The sequence below is a fragment of the Pseudophryne corroboree genome (genome assembly GCF_028390025.1).
Source record: "Pseudophryne corroboree isolate aPseCor3 chromosome 3 unlocalized genomic scaffold, aPseCor3.hap2 SUPER_3_unloc_4, whole genome shotgun sequence".
Lineage (NCBI taxonomy): Eukaryota > Metazoa > Chordata > Amphibia > Anura > Myobatrachidae > Pseudophryne > Pseudophryne corroboree.
The window spans coordinates 1664925-1690114 of record NW_026967530.1 but is presented as its reverse complement, the minus strand read 5'-3'; the positions used below and the strand labels follow the sequence as shown (position 1 = coordinate 1690114).

General features: G+C 51.4%; 1 protein-coding gene across 1 annotated transcript in view; it reads right to left on the bottom strand.

Moving 5' to 3' along the window:
* The window catches only part of LOC134984191 (oocyte zinc finger protein XlCOF6-like), a 454419-nt gene that overhangs the window by 46403 nt on the left and 382826 nt on the right, over positions 1–25190 (bottom strand). Inside the window, exon 2 of the mRNA XM_063949820.1 lies at positions 117–195. Within this exon, the coding sequence (XP_063805890.1) occupies positions 117–150 (34 nt within the window). The 5' untranslated portion in view covers positions 151–195. The remainder of the gene's footprint in view (positions 1–116; positions 196–25190) is intronic.

Sequence of the window (25190 nt, the reverse complement as noted above, 5' to 3'; positions counted from 1 at the left end):
TAGGAGACACACAGTGACTAAGTACAGTGTATATATGTGATTATCAGATGATGTGTGTATATAGGGGGCCCCCATACCTGCTCTCCCCTGTACAATACATGACAGTCTCCTCTTACCCAGTGATGTGAGGGGCCGGTGATTCTCCATCATCACGTCCTTGTACAGACCCCTGTGTTCCTCTATATACTCCTCCTCCTGCATGGAGACATAGACAGTGACATCCTGACACCTTATAGGAACCTGACACACACAGTGATACAGTCATCACCCAGACACATCCCCTGGTGTTACTGTATAATGCCCCATTCCCAGCAGTCACCTCTCCAGTCATCACCCAGACACATCCCCTGGTGTTACTGTATAATATCCCATTCCCAGCAGTCACCTCTCCAGTCATCACCCAGACACGTCCCCTGATGTTACTGTATAATGTCCCATTCCCAGCAGTCACCTCTCCAGTCATCACCCAGACACATCCCCCAGTGTTACTGTATAATGCCCCATTCCCAGCAGTCACGTCTCCAGTCATCACCCAGACACATCCCCTGGTGTTACTGTATAATGCCCCATTCCCAGCAGTCACCTCTCCAGTCATCACCCAGACACGTCCCCCGGTGTTACTGTATAATGTCCCATTCCCAGCAGTCACCTCTCCAGTCATCACCCAGACACATCCCCTGGTGTTACTGTATAATGTCCCATTCCCAGCAGTCACCTCTCTAGCCATCACCCAGACACATCCCCCAGTGTTACTGTATAATGCCCCATTCCCAGCAGTCACCTCTCCAGTCATCACCCAGACACATCCCCCGGTGTTACTGTATAATGTCCCATTCCCAGCAGTCACCTCTCCAATCATCACCCAGACACGCCCCCGATGTTACTGTATAATGTCCCATTCCCAGCAATCACCTCTCCAGTCATCACCCAGACACGCCCCCCGGTGTTACTGTATAATGCCCCATTCCCAGCAGTCACCTCTCCAGTCATCACCCATACACGTCCCCTGGTGTTACTGTATAATGTCCCATTCCCAGCAGTCACCTCTCCAGTCATCACCCAGACACATCTCTGGTGTTACTGTATAATGTCCCATTCCCAGCAATCACATCTCCAGTCATCACCCAGAAACGCCCCCCGATGTTACTGTATAATGCCCCATTCCCAGCAGTCACCTCTCCAGTCATCACCCAGACACGTCCCCTGGTGTTACTGTATAATGCCCCATTCTCAGCATTCACCTCTCCAGTCATCACCCAGACACATCCCTCAGTGTTACTGTATAATGTCCCATTCCCAGCAGTCACCTCTCCAGTCATCACCCAGACACATCCACTGGTGTTACTGTATAATGCCCCATTCTCAGCATTCACCTCTCCAGTCATAACCCAGACACGTCCCCAGGTGTTACTGTATAATGTCCCATTCCCAGCAGTCACCTCTCCAGTCATCACCCAGACACATCCCCTGGTGTTACTGTATAATATCCCATTCCCAGCAGTCACCTCTCCAGTCATCACCCAGACACATCTCCTGGTGTTACTGTATAATGCCCCATTCGAAGCAATCACCTCTCCAGTCATCACCCAGACACGTCCCCTAGTGTTACTGTATAATGGCGCTCATTCCGAGTTGTTCGCTCTGAAAATTTCTTCGCATTGCAGCGATTTCTCACTAAGTGCGCATGCGCAATGTCCGCACTGCGACTGCGCCAAGTAAATTTGCTAAGAAGTTTGGAGTTTTACTCACTGCCTTTTCATCGCTCAGGCAATCGGAGTGAGATAGACAGGAAGTGGGTGTTTCTGGGCGGAAACAGGCCGTTTTATGGGCGTGTGTGAAAAAACGCTACCGTTTCTGGGAAAAACGCGGGAGTGGCTGGAGAAACGGGGGAGTGTCTGGGCGAACGCTGGGTGTGTTTGTGACGTCAAACCAGGAACGACAAGCACTGAACTGATCGCACTGGCAGAGTAAGTCTCGAGCTACTCAGAAACTGCACAGAGATGTCTTATCGCAATATTGCGAATCTTTCGTTCGCAATTTTAAGAAGCTAAGATTCACTCCCAGTAGGCGGGAGCGAACAACTCGGAATGACCCCCCATGTCCCATTCCCAGCAGTCATCACCCAGAACATCCCCTAGTGTTACTGTATAATGTCTCATTCCAGGCAGTCACCTCTCCAGTCATCACCCAGACACATCCCCTGGTGTTACTGTATAATGTCTCATTCCAGGCAGTCACCTCTCCAGTCATCACCCAGACACGTCCCATGGTGTTACTGTATAATGTCGCATCCCCGGCAGTCACCTCTCCAGTCATCACCCAGACACGTCCCCTGGTGTTACTGTATAATGGCCCTCATTCCGAGTTGTTCGCTCGGAAAATGTCATCGCATTGCAGCGATTTTCCGCTTAGTGCGCATGCGCAATGTCCGCACTGCGACTGCGCCAAGTAAATTTGCTAAGAAGTTTGGATTTTTACTCACGGCTTTTTCATCGCTCAGGCGATCGGAGTGAGATTGACAGAAAGTGGGTGTTTCTGGGCGGAAACAGGCCGTTTTATGGGCGTGCGGGGAAAAACGCTACCGTTTCTGGGAAAAACGCGGGAGTGGCTGGAGAAACGGAGGAGTGTCTGGGCGAACGCTAGGTGTGTTTGTGACGTCAAACCTGGAACGACAAGCACTGAACTGATCGCAGATGCCGAGTAAGTGTCGAGCTACTCAGAAACTGCACAGAGATGTCTTATCGCAATATTGCGAATCTTTCGTTCGCAATTTTACTATGCTAAGATTCACTCCCAGTAGGCGGCGGCTTAGCGTGTGCAATGCTGCTAAAAGCAGCTTGCGAGCGAACAACTCGGAATGACCACCAATGTCCCATTCCCAGCAGTCACCTCTCCAGTCATCACCCAGACTCGTCCCCTAGTGTTACTGTATAATGTCCCATTCCCAGCAGTCACCTCTCCGGTCATCACCCAGACACATTGCCGGTGTTACTGTATAATACCCCATTGCCGGCAGTCACCTCTCCACACATCACCCAGACACATCCCCTGGTGGTAGTACTGTATAATGCCCCATTTCCAGCATTCACCTCTCCAATCATCAACCAGACATGTCCCCCGGTGTTACTGTATAATATCCCATTCCTGGAAGCCATCTGTCCAGTTATCACCCAGACACGTCCCCTGGTGTTACTGTATAATATTCCATTCCCGGCAGCGACTTCTCCGGTCATTACCCAGACACGTCCCATGGTGTTACTGTCTAATGTCACATTCCCAGCAGTCACCTCTCCAGTCATCACCCAGACACATCCCCTGGTGTAACTGTATAATGCCCCATTCCCGGCAGCCACCTCTCTGGTCATCACCCAAACACATTCCCCAGTGTTACTGTATAATGCCCCATTCCCAGTAGTCACCTCTCTAGTCATCATCCAGACAAATACCCCTGTGTTACTGTATAAATGTCACATTCCCGGCAGTCACCTCTCCAGTCATCACCCAGACACATCCCCCGGTGTTACTGTATAATGTCCTATTCCCAGCAGTCATCACCCAGACACACCCCCTAGTGTTACTGTATAATGCCCCATTCCCAGCAGTCACCTCTCCAGTCATCACCCAGACACATCCCCTGGTGTTACTGTATAATGTCCCATTCCCAGCAGTCACCTCTCCAGTCATCACCCAGACACATCCCCTGGTGTTACTGTATAATGCCCCATTCCCAGCGGTCACTGTATAATGCCCCATTCCCAGCAGTCACCTCTCCAGTCATCACCCAGACACATCCCCTGGTGTTACTGTATAATGCCCCATTCCCAGTAGTCACCTCTCCAGTCATCACCCAGACACATCCCCCGGTGTTACTGTATAATGTCCTATTCCCAGCAGTCATCACCCAGACACACCCCCTAGTGTTACTGTATAATGTATCATTCCAGTCAGTCACCTCTCCAGTCATCACCCAGACACGTCCCATGGTGTTACTGTATAATGTCCCATCCCCGGCAGTCACCTCTCCAGTCATCACCCAGACACATCCCCTGGTGTTACTGTATAATGTCCCATTCACTGCAGTAACCTCTCCAGTCATCACCCAGACTCGTCCCCTGGTGTTACTGTATAATGTCCCATTCCCAGCAGTCATCTCTCCAGTCATCACCCAAACACATCCCACGGTATTACTGTATAATGTCCCATTCCCAGCAGTCACCTATCCAGTCATCACCCAGACACATCCCCCAGTGTTACTGTATAATGTCCCATTCCCAGCAGCCACCTCTCCGGTCATCACCTAGACACATTCCCTGGTATTACTGTATTATGACCCATTCCCAGAAGTCACCTCTCCACACATCACCCAGACACATACCCCGGTGTTACTGTATAATGTCCCATTCCCGGTAGCCATCTGTCCAGGCATCACCCAGACACATCCCCTGGTGTAACTGTATAATGCCCCATTCCCGGCAGTCACCTCTCTGGTCATCACCCAGACACGTTCCCCCGGTGTTACTGTATAATGTCCCATTCCCAGCAGTCACCTCTCCGGTCATCACCCAAACACGTCCCCTGGTGTTACTGTATAATGCCCTATTCCCAGCAGTCACCTCTCCAGTCATCACCCAGACACATCCCCACGGTGTTACTGTATAATGTCCCATTCCCAGCAGTCACCTCTCCAGTCATCACCAAGACACATCCCCTGGTGATACTGTATAATGCCCCATTCCCAGCAGTCACTGTATAATGCCCCATTCCCAGCAGTCACCTCTATAGTCATCACCCAGACACATCCCCCGGTATTACTGTATAATGTCCCATTCCCAGCAGTCACCTCTCCGGTCATCACCCAGACACGTCCCCCGGTGTTATTGTATAATGCCCCATTCCCAGCAGTCACCTCTACAGTCATCACCCAGACACGTCCCCTGGTGTTACTGTATAATGTCCCATTCCCAGCAGTCACCTCTCCAGTCATCACCCAAACACATCCCCCGGTATTACTGTATAATGTCCCATTCCCAGCAGTCACCTCTCCATTCATCACCCAGACACATCCCCAAGTGTTACTGTATAATGCCCCATTCCTGGCAGCCACCTCTTCGGTCATTACCCAGACACGTCCCCTGGTGTTACTGTACAATGTCACATTCCCAGCAGTCACCTCTCCAGTCATCACCCAGACACATCCCCTGGTGTTACTGTATAATGCCCCATTCTCAGCATTCACCTCTCCAGTCATAACCCAGACACATCCACTGGTGTTATTGTATAATACTCCATTCCCAGCAGTCACCTCTCCAGTCATCACCCAGACACATCCCCTGGTGTTACTGTATAATGTCCCATTCCCAGCAGTCACCTCTCCGGTCATCACCCAGACACATCCCCCAGTGTTACTGTATAATGCCCCATTCCCGGCAGCCACTTCTCCGGTCATCACCAAGACACATTCCCCGCTGTTACTGTATAATGCCCCATTCCCGGCAGTCACCTCTCCAGTCATCACCCAGCCACGACCCCTGGTATTACTGTATCATGCCCCATTCCCAGGAGTCACCTCACCGCACATCACCCAGACACATCCCCCAGTGTTACTGTACAATGTCACATTCCCAGCAGTCACCTCTCCAGTCATCACCCAGACACATCCCCTGGTGTAACTGTATAATGCCCCATTCCCAGCAGTCACCTCTCCAGTCATCACCCAGACACATCCCCTGGTGTTACTGTATAATGTCCCATTCCCAGCAGTCACCTCTCCGGTCATCACCCAGACACATCCCTCAGTGTTACTGTATAATGTCCCATTCCCAGCAGTCACCTCTCCAGTCATCACCCAGACACATCCACTGGTGTTACTGTATAATGCCCCATTCTCAGCATTCACCTCTCCAGTCATAACCCAGACACGTCCCCAGGTGTTACTGTATAATGTCCCATTCCCAGCAGTCACCTCTCCAGTTATCACCCAGACACATCCCCTGGTGTTACTGTATAATATCCCATTCCCAGCAGTCACCTCTCCAGTCATCACCCAGACACATCTCCTGGTGTTACTGTATAATGCCCCATTCGAAGCAATCACCTCTCCAGTCATCACCCAGACACGTCCCCTAGTGTTACTGTATAATGGCGCTCATTCCGAGTTGTTCGCTCTGAAAATTTCTTCGCATTGCAGCGATTTCTCACTAAGTGCGCATGCGCAATGTCCGCACTGCGACTGCGCCAAGTAAATTTGCTAAGAAGTTTGGAGTTTTACTCACTGCCTTTTCATCGCTCAGGCAATCGGAGTGAGATAGACAGGAAGTGGGTGTTTCTGGGCGGAAACAGGCCGTTTTATGGGCGTGTGTGAAAAAACGCTACCGTTTCTGGGAAAAACGCGGGAGTGGCTGGAGAAACGGGGGAGTGTCTGGGCGAACGCTGGGTGTGTTTGTGACGTCAAACCAGGAACGACAAGCACTGAACTGATCGCACTGGCAGAGTAAGTCTCGAGCTACTCAGAAACTGCACAGAGATGTCTTATCGCAATATTGCGAATCTTTCGTTCGCAATTTTAAGAAGCTAAGATTCACTCCCAGTAGGCGGGAGCGAACAACTCGGAATGACCCCCCATGTCCCATTCCCAGCAGTCATCACCCAGAACATCCCCTAGTGTTACTGTATAATGTCTCATTCCAGGCAGTCACCTCTCCAGTCATCACCCAGACACATCCCCTGGTGTTACTGTATAATGTCTCATTCCAGGCAGTCACCTCTCCAGTCATCACCCAGACACGTCCCATGGTGTTACTGTATAATGTCGCATCCCCGGCAGTCACCTCTCCAGTCATCACCCAGACACGTCCCCTGGTGTTACTGTATAATGGCCCTCATTCCGAGTTGTTCGCTCGGAAAATGTCATCGCATTGCAGCGATTTTCCGCTTAGTGCGCATGCGCAATGTCCGCACTGCGACTGCGCCAAGTAAATTTGCTAAGAAGTTTGGATTTTTACTCACGGCTTTTTCATCGCTCAGGCGATCGGAGTGAGATTGACAGAAAGTGGGTGTTTCTGGGCGGAAACAGGCCGTTTTATGGGCGTGCGGGGAAAAACGCTACCGTTTCTGGGAAAAACGCGGGAGTGGCTGGAGAAACGGAGGAGTGTCTGGGCGAACGCTAGGTGTGTTTGTGACGTCAAACCTGGAACGACAAGCACTGAACTGATCGCAGATGCCGAGTAAGTGTCGAGCTACTCAGAAACTGCACAGAGATGTCTTATCGCAATATTGCGAATCTTTCGTTCGCAATTTTACTATGCTAAGATTCACTCCCAGTAGGCGGCGGCTTAGCGTGTGCAATGCTGCTAAAAGCAGCTTGCGAGCGAACAACTCGGAATGACCACCAATGTCCCATTCCCAGCAGTCACCTCTCCAGCCATCACCCAGACTCGTCCCCTAGTGTTACTGTATAATGTCCCATTCCCAGCAGTCACCTCTCCGGTCATCACCCAGACACATTGCCGGTGTTACTGTATAATACCCCATTGCCGGCAGTCACCTCTCCACACATCACCCAGACACATCCCCTGGTGGTAGTACTGTATAATGCCCCATTTCCAGCATTCACCTCTCCAATCATCAACCAGACATGTCCCCCGGTGTTACTGTATAATATCCCATTCCTGGAAGCCATCTGTCCAGTTATCACCCAGACACGTCCCCTGGTGTTACTGTATAATATTCCATTCCCGGCAGCCACTTCTCCGGTCATTACCCAGACACGTCCCATGGTGTTACTGTATAATGTCACATTCCCAGCAGTCACCTCTCCAGTCATCACCCAGACACATCCCCTGGTGTAACTGTATAATGCCCCATTCCCGGCAGCCACCTCTCTGGTCATCACCCAAACACATTCCCCAGTGTTACTGTATAATGCCCCATTCCCAGTAGTCACCTCTCTAGTCATCATCCAGACAAATACCCCTGTGTTACTGTATAAATGTCACATTCCCGGCAGTCACCTCTCCAGTCATCACCCAGACACATCCCCCGGTGTTACTGTATAATGTCCTATTCCCAGCAGTCATCACCCAGACACACCCCCTAGTGTTACTGTATAATGCCCCATTCCCAGCAGTCACCTCTCCAGTCATCACCCAGACACATCCCCTGGTGTTACTGTATAATGTCCCATTCCCAGCAGTCACCTCTCCAGTCATCACCCAGACACATCCCCTGGTGTTACTGTATAATGCCCCATTCCCAGCGGTCACTGTATAATGCCCCATTCCCAGCAGTCACCTCTCCAGTCATCACCCAGACACATCCCCTGGTGTTACTGTATAATGCCCCATTCCCAGTAGTCACCTCTCCAGTCATCACCCAGACACATCCCCCGGTGTTACTGTATAATGTCCTATTCCCAGCAGTCATCACCCAGACACACCCCCTAGTGTTACTGTATAATGTATCATTCCAGTCAGTCACCTCTCCAGTCATCACCCAGACACGTCCCATGGTGTTACTGTATAATGTCCCATCCCCGGCAGTCACCTCTCCAGTCATCACCCAGACACATCCCCTGGTGTTACTGTATAATGTCCCATTCACTGCAGTAACCTCTCCAGTCATCACCCAGACTCGTCCCCTGGTGTTACTGTATAATGTCCCATTCCCAGCAGTCATCTCTCCAGTCATCACCCAAACACATCCCACGGTATTACTGTATAATGTCCCATTCCCAGCAGTCACCTATCCAGTCATCACCCAGACACATCCCCCAGTGTTACTGTATAATGTCCCATTCCCAGCAGCCACCTCTCCGGTCATCACCTAGACACATTCCCTGGTATTACTGTATTATGACCCATTCCCAGAAGTCACCTCTCCACACATCACCCAGACACATACCCCGGTGTTACTGTATAATGTCCCATTCCCGGTAGCCATCTGTCCAGGCATCACCCAGACACATCCCCTGGTGTAACTGTATAATGCCCCATTCCCGGCAGTCACCTCTCTGGTCATCACCCAGACACGTTCCCCCGGTGTTACTGTATAATGTCCCATTCCCAGCAGTCACCTCTCCGGTCATCACCCAAACACGTCCCCTGGTGTTACTGTATAATGCCCTATTCCCAGCAGTCACCTCTCCAGTCATCACCCAGACACATCCCCACGGTGTTACTGTATAATGTCCCATTCCCAGCAGTCACCTCTCCAGTCATCACCAAGACACATCCCCTGGTGATACTGTATAATGCCCCATTCCCAGCAGTCACTGTATAATGCCCCATTCCCAGCAGTCACCTCTATAGTCATCACCCAGACACATCCCCCGGTATTACTGTATAATGTCCCATTCCCAGCAGTCACCTCTCCGGTCATCACCCAGACACGTCCCCCGGTGTTATTGTATAATGCCCCATTCCCAGCAGTCACCTCTACAGTCATCACCCAGACACGTCCCCTGGTGTTACTGTATAATGTCCCATTCCCAGCAGTCACCTCTCCAGTCATCACCCAAACACATCCCCCGGTATTACTGTATAATGTCCCATTCCCAGCAGTCACCTCTCCATTCATCACCCAGACACATCCCCAAGTGTTACTGTATAATGCCCCATTCCTGGCAGCCACCTCTTCGGTCATTACCCAGACACGTCCCCTGGTGTTACTGTACAATGTCACATTCCCAGCAGTCACCTCTCCAGTCATCACCCAGACACATCCCCTGGTGTAACTGTATAATGCCCCATTCCCGGCAGTCACCTCTCCGGTCATCACCCAGACACATCCCCCAGTGTTACTGTATAATGCCCCATTCCCAGCAGTCACCTCTCCGGTCATCACCCAAACACGTCCCCTGGTGTTACTGTATAATGCCCTATTCCCAGCAGTCACCTCTCCAATCATCACCCAGACACGTCCCCCGGTGTTACTGTATAATGCCCCATTCCCAGCAGTCACCTCTCCAGTCATCACCCAGACACATCCCCTGGTGTTACTGTATAATGTCCCATTCCCAGCAGTCACCTCTCCGGTCATCACCCAGACACATCCCCCAGTGTTACTGTATAATGCCCCATTCCCGGCAGCCACCTCTCCGGTCATCACCCAGACACATTCCCCGCTGTTACTGTATAATGCCCCATTCCCGGCAGTCACCTCTCCAGTCATCACCCAGCCACAACCCCTGGTATTACTGTATCATGCCCCATTCCCACGAGTCACCTCTCCGCACATCACCCAGACACATCCCCCAGTGTTACTGTATAATGCCCCATTCCCAGCAGTCACCTCTCCAATCATCAACCAGACATGTCCCCAGGTGTTACTGTATCATACCCCATTCCCAGCAGTTACCTCTCCACACATCACCCAGACACATCCCCTGGTGTTACTGTATAATGTCCCATTCCCAGCAGTCACCTCTCCAGTCACCACCCAGACACATAACCCTGGTGTTACTGTATAATGCCCTATTCCCAGCAGTCACCTCTCCAGTCATCACCCAGACACATAACCCTGGTGTTACTGTATAATGCCCTATTCCCAGCAGTCACCTCTCCAGTCATCACCCAGACACATCCCCCGGTGTTACTGTATAATGTCCTATTCCCAGCAGTCATCACCCAGACACACCCCCTAGTGTTACTGTATAATGCCCCATTCCCAGCAGTCACTGTATAATGCCCCATTCCCAGCAGTCACCTCTCCAGTCATCACCCAGAGACATCCCCTGGTGTTACTGTATAATGTCCCATTCCCGGCAGTCACCTCTCCAGTCATCACCCAGACACATCACCCGGTATTACTGTATAATGTCCCATTCCCAGCAGTCACCTCTCCAGTCATCACCCAGACGCATCCCCTGGTGTTACTGTATAATGCCCCATTCCCAGCAGTCACTGTATAATGCCCCATTCCCAGCAGTCACCTCTCCAGTCATCACACAGACACATCCCCTGGCGTTACTGTATAATGTCCCATTCCCAGCAGTCACCTCTCCAGTCATCACCCAGACACATTCCCCGCTGTTACTGTATAATGCCCCATTCCCAGCAGTCACTGTATAATGCCCCATTCCCAGCAGTCACCTCTCCAGTCATCACACAGACACATCCCCTGGCGTTACTGTATAATGCCCCATTCTCAGCATTCACCTCTCCAGTCATAACCCAGACACATCCACTGGTGTTATTGTATAATACTCCATTCCCAGCAGTCACCTCTCCAGTCATCACCCAGACACATCCCCTGGTGTAACTGTATAATGCCCCATTCCCGGCAGTCACCTCTCCGGTCATCACCCAGACACGTCCCCCGGTGTTACTGTATAATGTCCCATTCCCGGCAGCCACCTCTCTGGTCATCACCCAAACACATTCCCCAGTGTTACTGTATAATGCCCCATTCCCAGTAGTCACCTCTCTAGTCATCATCCAGACAAATACCCCTGTGTTACTGTATAATGTCACATTCCCGGCAGTCACCTCTCCAGTCATCACCCAGACACATCCCCCGGTGTTACTGTATAATGTCCTATTCCCAGCAGTCATCACCCAGACACACCCCCTAGTGTTACTGTATAATGCCCCATTCCCAGCAGTCACCTCTCCAGTCATCACCCAGACACATCCCCTGGTGTTACTGTATAATGTCCCATTCCCAGCAGTCACCTCTCCAGTCATCACCCAGACACGTCCCCTGGTGTTACTGTATAATGGCCCTCATTCCGAGTTGTTCGCTCGGAAAATGTCATCGCATTGCAGCGATTTTCCGCTTAGTGCGCATGCGCAATGTCCGCACTGCGACTGCGCCAAGTAAATTTGCTAAGAAGTTTGGATTTTTACTCACGGCTTTTTCATCGCTCAGGCGATCGGAGTGAGATTGACAGAAAGTGGGTGTTTCTGGGCGGAAACAGGCCGTTTTATGGGCGTGCGGGGAAAAACGCTACCGTTTCTGGGAAAAACGCGGGAGTGGCTGGAGAAACGGAGGAGTGTCTGGGCGAACGCTAGGTGTGTTTGTGACGTCAAACCTGGAACGACAAGCACTGAACTGATCGCAGATGCCGAGTAAGTGTCGAGCTACTCAGAAACTGCACAGAGATGTCTTATCGCAATATTGCGAATCTTTTGTTCGCAATTTTACTATGCTAAGATTCACTCCCAGTAGGCGGCGGCTTAGCGTGTGCAATGCTGCTAAAAGCAGCTTGCGAGCTAACAACTCGGAATGACCACCAATGTCCCATTCCCAGCAGTCACCTCTCCAGTCATCACCCAGACTCGTCCCCTAGTGTTACTGTATAATGTCCCATTCCCAGCAGTCACCTCTCCGGTCATCACCCAGACACATTGCCGGTGTTACTGTATAATACCCCATTGCCGGCAGTCACCTCCCCACACATCACCCAGACACATCCCCTGGTGGTAGTACTGTGTAATGCCCCATTTCCAGCATTCACCTCTCCAATCATCAACCAGACATGTTCCCCGGTGTTACTGTATAATATCCCATTCCTGGCAGCCATCTGTCCAGTTATCACCCAGACACGTCCTCTGGTGTTACTGTATAATATTCCATTCCCGGCAGCCACTTCTCCGGTCATTACCCAGACACGTCCCCTGGTGTTACTGTATAATGTCACATTCCCAGCAGTCACCTCTCCAGTCATCACCCAGACACATCCCCTGGTGTAACTGTATAATGCCCCATTCCCGGCAGTCAACTCTCCGGTCATCACCCAGACACGTCCCCCGGTGTTACTGTATAATGTCCCATTCCCGGCAGCCACCTCTCTGGTCATCACCCAAACACATTCCCCAGTGTTACTGTATAATGCCCCATTCCCAGTAGTCACCTCTCTAGTCATCATCCAGACAAATACCCCTGTGTTACTGTATAATGTCACATTCCCGGCAGTCACCTCTCCAGTCATCACCCAGACACATCCCCTGGTGTTACTGTATAATGTCCTATTCCCAGCTGTCATCACCCAGACACACCCCCTAGTGTTACTGTATAATGCCCCATTCCCAGCAGTCACCTCTCCAGTCATCACCCAGACACATCTCCTGGTGTTACTGTATAATGTCCCATTCCCAGCAGTCACCTCTCCAGTCATCACCCAGACACATCCCCTGGTGTTACTGTATAATGCCCCATTCCCAGCAGTCACTGTATAATGCCCCATTCCCAGCAGTCACCTCTCCAGTCATCACCCAGACACATCCCCTGGTGTTACTGTATAATGTCCCATTCCCGGCAGTCACCTCTCCAGTCATCACCCAGACACATCACCCGGTATTACTGTATACTGTCCCATTCCCAGCAGTCACCTCTCCAGCCATCACCCAGACGCATCCCCTGGTGTTACTGTATAATGCCCCATTCCCAGCAGTCACTGTATAATGCCCCATTCCCAGCAGTCACCTCTCCAGTCATCACACAGACACATCCCCTGGCGTTACTGTATAATGTCCCATTCCCAGCAGTCACCTCTCCAGTCATCACCCAGACACATTCCCCGCTGTTACTGTATAATGCCCCATTCCCGACAGTCACCTCTCCAGTCATCACCCAGCCACGACCACTGGTATTACTGTATCATGCCCCATTCCCAGGAGTCACCTCTCCACACATCACCAAGACACATGCCCCAGTGTTACTGTATAATGTCCCATTCCCAACAGTCACCTCTCCAATCATCAACCAGACACATCCCCTGGTGGTACTGTATAATGCCCTATTCCCAGCAGTCACCTCTCCAGTCATCACCCAGACACCTCCCCCGGTGTTACTGTATTATGTCCAATTCCCAGCAGACACCCCTCCAGTCATCACCAAGACACATCCCCCAGTGTTACTGTATAATGTCCCATTCCCGGCAGACACCTCTCTGGTCATCACCCAAACACATTCCCCAGTGTTACTGTATAATGCCCCATTCCCAGTAGTCACCTCTCCAGTCATCACCCAGACACATCCCCCGGTGTTACTGTATAATGTCCTATTCCCAGCAGTCATCACCCAGACACACCCCCTAGTGTTACTGTATAATGTATCATTCCAGGCAGTCACCTCTCCAGTCATCACCAAGACACGTCCCATGGTGTTACTGTATAATGTCCCATCCCCGGCAGTCACCTCTCCAGTCATCACCCAGACACGTCCCCTGGTGTTACTGTATAATGTCCCATTCCCTGCAGTAACCTCTCCAGTCATCACCCAGACTCGTCCCCGGGTTTTTCTGTATAATGTCCCATTCCCAGCAGTCATCTCTCCAGTCATCACCCAAACACATCCCCCGGTATTACTGTATAATGTCCCATTCCCAGCAGTCACCTATCCAGTCATCACCCAGACACATCCCCCAGTGTTACTGTATAATGCCCCATTCCCGGCAGCCACCTCTCCGGTCATCACCTAGACACATTCCCTGGTATTACTGTATTATGACCCATTCCCAGAAGTCACCTCTCCACACATCACCCAGACACATACCCCGGTGTTACTGTATAATGTCCCATTCCCGGTAGCCACCTGTCCAGGCATCACCCAGACACGTCCCCTGGTGTTACTGTATAATATTCCATTCCCGGCAGCCACCTCTTCGGTCATTACCCAGACACGTCCCCTGGTGTTACTGTACAATGTCACATTCCCAGCAGTCACCTCTCCAGTCATCACCCAGACACATCCCCTGGTGTAACTGTATAATGCCCCATTCCCGGCAGTCACCTCTCTGGTCATCACCCAGACACGTTCCCCCGGTGTTACTGTATAATGTCCCATTCCCAGCAGTCACCTCTCCAGTCATCACCCAAATACGTCCCCTGGTGTTACTGTATAATGCCCTATTCCCAGCAGTCACCTCTCCAGTCATCACCCAGACACATCCCCCGGTGTTACTGTATAATGTCCCATTCCCAGCAGCCACCTCTCCGGTCATCACCCGGACACATTCCCCGCTGTTACTGTATAATGCCCATTCCCGGCAGTCACCTCTCCAGTCATCACCCAGCCACAACCCCTGGTATTACTGTATCATGCCCCATTCCCAGGAGTCACCTCTTCGCACATCACCCAGACACATCCCCCAGTGTTACTGTATAATGTCCCATTCCCAGCAGTCACCTCTCCAATCATCAACCAGACATGTCCCCAGGTGTTACTGTATCATGCCCCATTCCCAGCAGTTACCTCTCCACACATCACCCAGACACATCCCCTGGTGGTACTGTATAATGCCCTATTCCCAGCAGTCACCTCTCCAGTCATCACCCAGACACATCCCCTGGTGTTACTGTATAATGCCCTATTCCCAGCAGTCACCTCTCCAGTCATCACCCAGACACATCCCCCGGTGTTACTGTATAATGTCCTATTCCCAGCAGTCATCACCCAGACACACCCCCTAGTGTTACTGTATAATGCCCCATTCCCAGCAGTCACCTCTCCAGTCATCACCCAGACACATCCCCTGGTGTTACTGTATAATGTCCCATTCCCAGCAGTCACCTCTCCAGTCATCACCCAGACACATCCCCTGGTGTTACTGTATAATGCCCCATTCCCAGCAGTCACTGTATAATGCCCCATTCCCAGCAGTCACCTCTCCAGTCATCACCCAGACACATCCCCTGGTGTTACTGTATAATGTCCCATTCCCGGCAGTCACCTCTCCAGTCATCACCCAGACACATCACCCGGTATTACTGTATACTGTCCCATTCCCAGCAGTCACCTCTCCAGTCATCACCCAGACGCATCCCCTGGTGTTACTGTATAATGCCCCATTCCCAGCAGTCACTGTATAATGCCCCATTCCCAGCAGTCACCTCTCCAGTCATCACACAGACACATCCCCTGGCGTTACTGTATAATGTCCCATTCCCAGCAGTCACCTCTCCAGTCATCACCCAGCCACGACCCCTGGTATTACTGTATCATGCCCCATTCCCAGGAGTCACCTCTCCAGTCATCACCCAGACACATCCACTGGTGTTACTGTATAATGCCCCATTCTCAGCATTCACCTCTCCAGTCATCACCCAGACACGTCCCATGGTGTTACTGTATAATGTCCCATCCCCGGCAGTCACCTCTCCAGTCATCACTCAGACACGTCCCCTGGTGTTACTGTATAATGGCCCTCATTCCGAGTTGTTCGCTCGGAAAATGTCATCGCATTGCAGCGATTTTCCGCTTAGTGCGCATGCGCAATGTCCGCACTGCGACTGCGCCAAGTAAATTTGCTAAGAAGTTTGGATTTTTACTCACGGCTTTTTCATCGCTCAGGCGATCGGAGTGAGATTGACAGAAAGTGGGTGTTTCTGGGCGGAAACAGGCCGTTTTATGGGCGTGCGGGGAAAAACGCTACCGTTTCTGGGAAAAACGCGGGAGTGGCTGGAGAAACGGAGGAGTGTCTGGGCGAACGCTAGGTGTGTTTGTGACGTCAAACCTGGAACGACAAGCACTGAACTGATCGCAGATGCCGAGTAAGTGTCGAGCTACTCAGAAACTGCACAGAGATGTCTTATCGCAATATTGCGAATCTTTCGTTCGCAATTTTACTATGCTAAGATTCACTCCCAGTAGGCGGCGGCTTAGCGTGTGCAATGCTGCTAAAAGCAGCTTGCGAGCGAACAACTCGGAATGACCACCAATGTCCCATTCCCAGCAGTCACCTCTCCAGTCATCACCCAGACGCGTCCCCTAGTGTTACTGTATAATGTCCCATTCCCAGCAGTCACCTCTCCGGTCATCACCCAGACACATTGCCGGTGTTACTGTATAATACCCCATTGCCGGCAGTCACCTCTCCACACATCACCCAGACACATCCCCTGGTGGTAGTACTGTATAATGCCCCATTTCCAGCATTCACCTCTCCAATCATCAACCAGACATGTCCCCCGGAGTTACTGTATAATATCCCATTCCTGGCAGCCATCTGTCCAGTTATCACCCAGACACGTCCCCTGGTGTTACTGTATAATATTCCATTCCCGGCAGCCACTTCTCCGGTCATTACCCAGACACGTCCCCTGGTGTTACTGTATAATGTCCCATTCCCGGCAGTCACCTCTCCAGTCATCACCCAGACACATCCCCTGGTGTAACTGTATAATGCCCCATTCCCGGCAGTCACCTCTCCGGTCATCACCCAGACACATCCCCCAGTGTTACTGTAAAATGTCCCATTCCCGGCAGACACCTCTCTGGTCATCACCCAAACACATTCCCCAGTGTTACTGTATAATGCCCCATTCCCAGTAGTCACCTCTCTAGTCATCATCCAGACAAATACCCCTGTGTTACTGTATAATGTCACATTCCCGACAGTCACCTCTCCAGTCATCACCCAGACACATCCCCCGGTGTTACTGTATAATGTCCTATTCCCAGCAGTTATCACCCAGACACACCCCCTAGTGTTACTGTATAATGCCCCATTCCCAGCAGTCACCTCTCCAGTCATCACCCAGACACATCTCCTGGTGTTACTGTATAATGTCCCATTCCCAGCAGTCACCTCTCCAGTCATCACCCAGACACATCCCCTGGTGTTACTGTATAATGCCCCATTCCCAGCAGTCACTGTATAATGCCCCATTCCCAGCAGTCACCTCTCCAGTCATCACCCAGACACATCCCCTGGTGTTACTGTATAATGTCCCATTCCCGGCAGTCACCTCTCCAGTCATCACCCAGACACATCACCCGGTATTACTGTATACTGTCCCATTCCCAGCAGTCACCTCTCCAGTCATCACCCAGACGCATCCCCTGGTGTTACTGTATAATGCCCCATTCCCAGCAGTCACTGTATAATGCCCCATTCCCAGCAGTCACCTCTCCAGTCATCACACAGACACATCCCCTGGCGTTACTGTATAATGTCCCATTCCCAGCAGTCACCTCTCCAGTCATCACCCAGACACATTCCCCGCTGTTACTGTATAATGCCCCATTCCCGACAGTCACCTCTCCAGTCATCACCCAGCCACGACCCCTGGTATTACTGTATCATGCCCCATTCCCAGGAGTCACCTCTCCAGTCATCACCCAGACACATCCACTGGTGTTACTGTATAATGCCCCATTCTCAGCATTCACCTCTCCAGTCATAACCCAGACACATCCACTGGTGTTATTGTATAATACTCCATTCCCAGCAGTCACCTCTCCAGTCATCACCCAGACACGTCCCATGGTGTTACTGTATAATGTCCCATCCCCGGCAGTCACCTCTCCAGTCATCACCCAGACACGTCCCCTGGTGTTACTGTATAATGGCCCTCATTCCGAGTTGTTCGCTCGGAAAATGTCATCGCATTGCAGCGATTTTCCGCTTAGTGCGCATGCGCAATGTCCGCACTGCGACTGCGCCAAGTAAATTTGCTAAGAAGTTTGGATTTTTACTCACGGCTTTTTCATCGCTCAGGCGATCGGAGTGAGATTGACAGAAAGTGGGTGTTTCTGGGCGGAAACAGGCCGTTTTATGGGCGTGCGGGGAAAAACGCTACCGTTTCTGGGAAAAACGCGGGAGTGGCTGGAGAAACGGAGGAGTGTCTGGGCGAACGCTAGGTGTGTTTGTGACGTCAAACCTGGAACGACAAGCACTGAACTGATCGCAGATGCCGAGTAAGTGTCGAGCTACTCAGAAACTGCACAGAGATGTCTTATCGCAATATTGCGAATCTTTCGTTCGCAATTTTACTATGCTAAGATTCACTCCCAGTAGGCGGCGGCTTAGCGTGTGCAATGCTGCTAAAAGCAGCTTGCGAGCGAACAACTCGGAATGACCACCAATGTCCCATTCCCAGCAGTCACCTCTCCAGTCATCACCCAGACGCGTCCCCTAGTGTTACTGTATAATGTCCCATTCCCAGCAGTCACCTCTCCGGTCATCACCCAGACACATTGCCGGTGTTACTGTATAATACCCCATTGCCGGCAGTCACCTCTCCACACATCACCCAGACACATCCCCTGGTGGTAGTACTGTATAATGCCCCATTTCCAGCATTCACCTCTCCAATCATCAACCAGACATGTCCCCCGGAGTTACTGTATAATATCCCATTCCTGGCAGCCATCTGTCCAGTTATCACCCAGACACGTCCCCTGGTGTTACTGTATAATATTCCATTCCCGGCAGCCACTTCTCCGGTCATTACCCAGACACGTCCCCTGGTGTTACTGTATAATGTCCCATTCCCGGCAGTCACCTCTCCGGTCATCACCCAGACACATCCCCCAGTGTTACTGTAAAATGTCCCATTCCCGGCAGACACCTCTCTGGTCATCACCCAAACACATTCCCCAGTGTTACTGTATAATGCCCCATTCCCAGCAGTCACCTCTCCAGTCATCACCCAGACACATCCCCTGGTGTAACTGTATAATGCCCCATTCCCGGCAGTCACCTCTCCGGTCATCACCCAGACACGTCCCCCGGTGTTACTGTATAATGTCCCATTCCCGGCAGCCACCTCTCTGGTCATCACCCAAACACATTCCCCAGTGTTACTGTATAATGCCCCATTCCCAGTAGTCACCTCTCTAGTCATCATCCAGACAAATACCCCTGTGTTACTGTATAATGTCACATTCCCGACAGTCACCTCTCCAGTCATCACCCAGACACATCCCCCGGTGTTACTGTATAATGTCCTATTCCCAGCAGTTATCACCCAGACACACCCCCTAGTGTTACTGTATAATGCCCCATTCCCAGCAGTCACCTCTCCAGTCATCACCCAGACACATCTCCTGGTGTTACTGTATAATGTCCCATTCCCAGCAGTCACCTCTCCAGTCATCACCCAGACACATCCCCTGGTGTTACTGTATAATGCCCCATTCCCAGCAGTCACTGTATAATGCCCCATTCCCAGCAGTCACCTCTCCAGTCATCACCCAGACACATCCCCTGGTGTTACTGTATAATGTCCCATTCCCGGCAGTCACCTCTCCAGTCATCACCCAGACACATCACCCGGTATTACTGTATACTGTCCCATTCCCAGCAGTCACCTCTCCAGTCATCACCCAGACGCATCCCCTGGTGTTACTGTATAATGCCCCATTCCCAGCAGTCACTGTATAATGCCCCATTCCCAGCAGTCACCTCTCCAGTCATCACACAGACACATCCCCTGGCGTTACTGTATAATGTCTTATTCCCAGCAGTCACCTCTCCAGTCATCACCCAGACACATTCCCCGCTGTTACTGTATAATGCCCCATTCCCGACAGTCACCTCTCCAGTCATCACCCAGCCACGACCCCTGGTATTACTGTATCATGCCCCATTCCCAGGAGTCACCTCTCCAGTCATCACCCAGACACATCCACTGGTGTTACTGTATAATGCCCCATTCTCAGCATTCACCTCTCCAGTCATAACCCAGACACATCCACTGGTGTTATTGTATAATACTCCATTCCCAGCAGTCACCTCTCCAGTCATCACCCAGACACGTCCCATGGTGTTACTGTATAATGTCCCATCCCCGGCAGTCACCTCTCCAGTCATCACCCAGACACGTCCCCTGGTGTTACTGTATAATGGCCCTCATTCCGAGTTGTTCGCTCGGAAAATGTCATCGCATTGCAGCGATTTTCCGCTTAGTGCGCATGCGCAATGTCCGCACTGCGACTGCGCCAAGTAAATTTGCTAAGAAGTTTGGATTTTTACTCACGGCTTTTTCATCGCTCAGGCGATCGGAGTGAGATTGACAGAAAGTGGGTGTTTCTGGGCGGAAACAGGCCGTTTTATGGGCGTGCGGGGAAAAACGCTACCGTTTCTGGGAAAAACGCGGGAGTGGCTGGAGAAACGGAGGAGTGTCTGGGCGAACGCTAGGTGTGTTTGTGACGTCAAACCTGGAACGACAAGCACTGAACTGATCGCAGATGCCGAGTAAGTGTCGAGCTACTCAGAAACTGCACAGAGATGTCTTATCGCAATATTGCGAATCTTTCGTTCGCAATTTTACTATGCTAAGATTCACTCCCAGTAGGCGGCGGCTTAGCGTGTGCAATGCTGCTAAAAGCAGCTTGCGAGCGAACAACTCGGAATGACCACCAATGTCCCATTCCCAGCAGTCACCTCTCCAGTCATCACCCAGACGCGTCCCCTAGTGTTACTGTATAATGTCCCATTCCCAGCAGTCACCTCTCCGGTCATCACCCAGACACATTGCCGGTGTTACTGTATAATACCCCATTGCCGGCAGTCACCTCTCCACACATCACCCAGACACATCCCCTGGTGGTAGTACTGTATAATGCCCCATTTCCAGCATTCACCTCTCCAATCATCAACCAGACATGTCCCCCGGAGTTACTGTATAATATCCCATTCCTGGCAGCCATCTGTCCAGTTATCACCCAGACACGTCCCCTGGTGTTACTGTATAATATTCCATTCCCGGCAGCCACTTCTCCGGTCATTACCCAGACACGTCCCCTGGTGTTACTGTATAATGTCCCATTCCCGGCAGTCACCTCTCCGGTCATCACCCAGACACATCCCCCAGTGTTACTGTAAAATGTCCCATTCCCGGCAGACACCTCTCTGGTCATCACCCAAACACATTCCCCAGTGTTACTGTATAATGCCCCATTCCCAGCAGTCACCTCTCCAGTCATCACCCAGACACATCCCCTGGTGTAACTGTATAATGCCCCATTCCCGGCAGTCACCTCTCCGGTCATCACCCAGACACGTCCCCCGGTGTTACTGTATAATGTCCCATTCCCGGCAGCCACCTCTCTGGTCATCACCCAAACACATTCCCCAGTGTTACTGTATAATGCCCCATTCCCAGTAGTCACCTCTCTAGTCATCATCCAGACAAATACCCCTGTGTTACTGTATAATGTCACATTCCCGACAGTCACCTCTCCAGTCATCACCCAGACACATCCCCCGGTGTTACTGTATAATGTCCTATTCCCAGCAGTTATCACCCAGACACACCCCCTAGTGTTACTGTATAATGCCCCATTCCCAGCAGTCACCTCTCCAGTCATCACCCAGACACATCTCCTGGTGTTACTGTATAATGTCCCATTCCCAGCAGTCACCTCTCCAGTCATCACCCAGACACATCCCCTGGTGTTACTGTATAATGCCCCATTCCCAGCAGTCACTGTATAATGCCCCATTCCCAGCAGTCACCTCTCCAGTCATCACCCAGACACATCCCCTGGTGTTACTGTATAATGTCCCATTCCCGGCAGTCACCTCTCCAGTCATCACCCAGACACATCACCCGGTATTACTGTATACTGTCCCATTCCCAGCAGTCACCTCTCCAGCCATCACCCAGACGCATCCCCTGGTGTTACAGTATAATGCCCCATTCCCAGCAGTCACTGTATAATGCCCCATTCCCAGCAGTCACCTCTCCAGTCATCACACAGACACATCCCCCGGTGTTACTGTATAATGTCCTATTCCCAGCAGTCATCACCCAGACACACCCCCTAGTGTTACTGTATAATGCCCCATTCCCAGCAGTCACCTCTCCAGTCATCACCCAGACACATCCCCTTGTGTTACTGTATAATGTCCCATTCCCGGCAGTCACCTCTCCAGTCATCACCCAGACACATCACCCGGTATTACTGTATACTGTCCCATTCCCAGCAGTCACCTCTCCAGCCATCACCCAGACGCATCCCCTGGTGTTACTGTATAATGCCCCATTCCCAGCAGTCACTGTATAATGCCCCATTCCCAGCAGTCACCTCTCCAGTCATCACACAGACACATCCCCTGGCGTTACTGTATAATGTCCCATTCCCAGCAGTCACCTCTCCAGTCATCACCCAGACACATTCCCCGCTGTTACTGTATAATGCCCCATTCTCGACAGTCACCTCTCCAGTCATCACCCAGCCACGACCCCTGGTATTACTGTATCATGCCCCATTCCCAGGAGTCACCTCTCCACACATCACCAAGACACATGCCCCAGTGTTACTGTATAATGTCCCATTCCCAACAGTCACCTCTCCAATCATCAACCAGACACATCCCCTGGTGGTACTGTACAATGCCCTATTCCCAGCAGTCACCTCTCCAGTCATCACCCAGACACCTCCCCCGGTGTTACTGTATTATGTCCAATTCCCAGCAGACACCCCTCCAGTCATCACCCAGACACATCCCCCGGTGTTACTGTATAATGTCCTATTCCCAGCAGTCATCACCCAGACACACCCCCTAGTGTTACTGTATAATGTATCATTCCAGGCAGTCACCTCTCCAGTCATCACCCATACACGTCCCATGGTGTTACTGTATAATGTCCCATTCCCGGCAGTCACCTCTCCGGTCATCACCCAGACACGTCCCCTGGTGTTACTGTATAATGTCCCATTCCCGGCAGCCACCTCTCTGGTCATCACCCAAACACATTCCCCAGTGTTACTGTATAATGCCCCATTCCCAGTAGTCACCTCTCTAGTCATCATCCAGACAAATACCCCTGTGTTACTGTATAATGTCACATTCCCGGCAGTCACCTCTCCAGTCATCACCCAGACACATCCCCCGGTGTTACTGTATAATGTCCTATTCCCAGCAGTCATCACCCAGACACAGCCCCTAGTGTTACTGTATAATGCCCCATTCCCAGCAGTCACCTCTCCAGTCATCACCCAGACACATCTCCTGGTGTTACTGTATAATGTCCCATTCCCAGCAGTCACCTCTCCAGTCATCACCCAGACACATCCCCTGGTGTTACTGTATAATGCCCCATTCCCAGCAGTCACTGTATAATGCCCCATTCCCAGCAGTCACCTCTCCAGTCATCACCCAGACACATCCCCTGGTGTTACTGTATAATGTCCCATTCCCGGCAGTCACCTCTCCAGTCATCACCCAGACACATCACCTGGTATTACTGTATACTGTCCCATTCCCAGCAGTCACCTCTCCAGCCATCACCCAGACGCATCCCCTGGTGTTACTGTATAATGTCCCATTCCCAGCAGTCATCTCTCCAGTCATCACCCAAACACATCCCCCGGTATTACTGTATAATGTCCCATTCCCAGCAGTCACCTATCCAGTCATCACCCAGACACATCCCCCAGTGTTACTGTATAATGCACCATTCCCGGCAGCCACCTCTCCGGTCATCACCTAGACACATTCCCTGGTATTACTGTATTATGACCCATTCCCAGAAGTCACCTCTCCACACATCACCCAGACACATACCCCGGTGTTACTGTATAATGTCCCATTCCCGGTAGCCACCTGTCCAGGCATCACCCAGACACGTCCCCTGGTGTTACTGTATAATATTCCATTCCCGGCAGCCACCTCTTCGGTCATTACCCAGACACGTCCCCTGGTGTTACTGTACAATGTTACATTCCCAGCAGTCACCTCTCCAGTCATCACCCAGACACATCCCCTGGTGTAACTGTATAATGCCCCATTCCCGGCAGTCACCTCTCTGGTCATCAACCAGACACGTTCCCCTGGTGTTACTGTATAATGTCCCATTCCCAGCAGTCACCTCTCCGGTCATCACCCAAACACGTCCCCTGGTGTTACTGTATAATGCCCTATTCCCAGCAGTCACCTCTCCAGTCATCACCCAGACACATCCCCCGGTGTTACTGTATAATGTCCCATTCCCAGCAGTCACCTCTCCAGTCATCACCAAGACACATCCCCTGGTGATACTGTATAATGCCCCATTCCCAGCAGTCACTGTATAATGCCCCATTCCCAGCAGTCACCTCTATAGTCATCACCCAGACACATCCCCCGGTATTACTGTATAATGTCCCATTCCCAGCAGTCACCTCTCCGGTCATCACCCAGACACGTCCCCCGGTGTTATTGTATAATGCCCCATTCCCAGCAGTCACCTCTACAGTCATCACCCAGACACGTCCCCTGGTGTTACTGTATAATGTCCCATTCCCAGCAGTCACCTCTCCAGTCATCACCCAGACTCGTCCCCTAGTGTTACTGTATAATGTCCCATTCCCAGCAGTCATCTCTCCAGTCATCACCCAAACACATCCCCCGGTATTACTGTATAATGTCCCATTCCCAGCAGTCACCTCTCTAGTCATCATCCAGACACATCCCCCAGTGTTACTGTATAATGCCCCATTCCTGGCAGCCACCTCTTCGGTCATTACCCAGACACGTC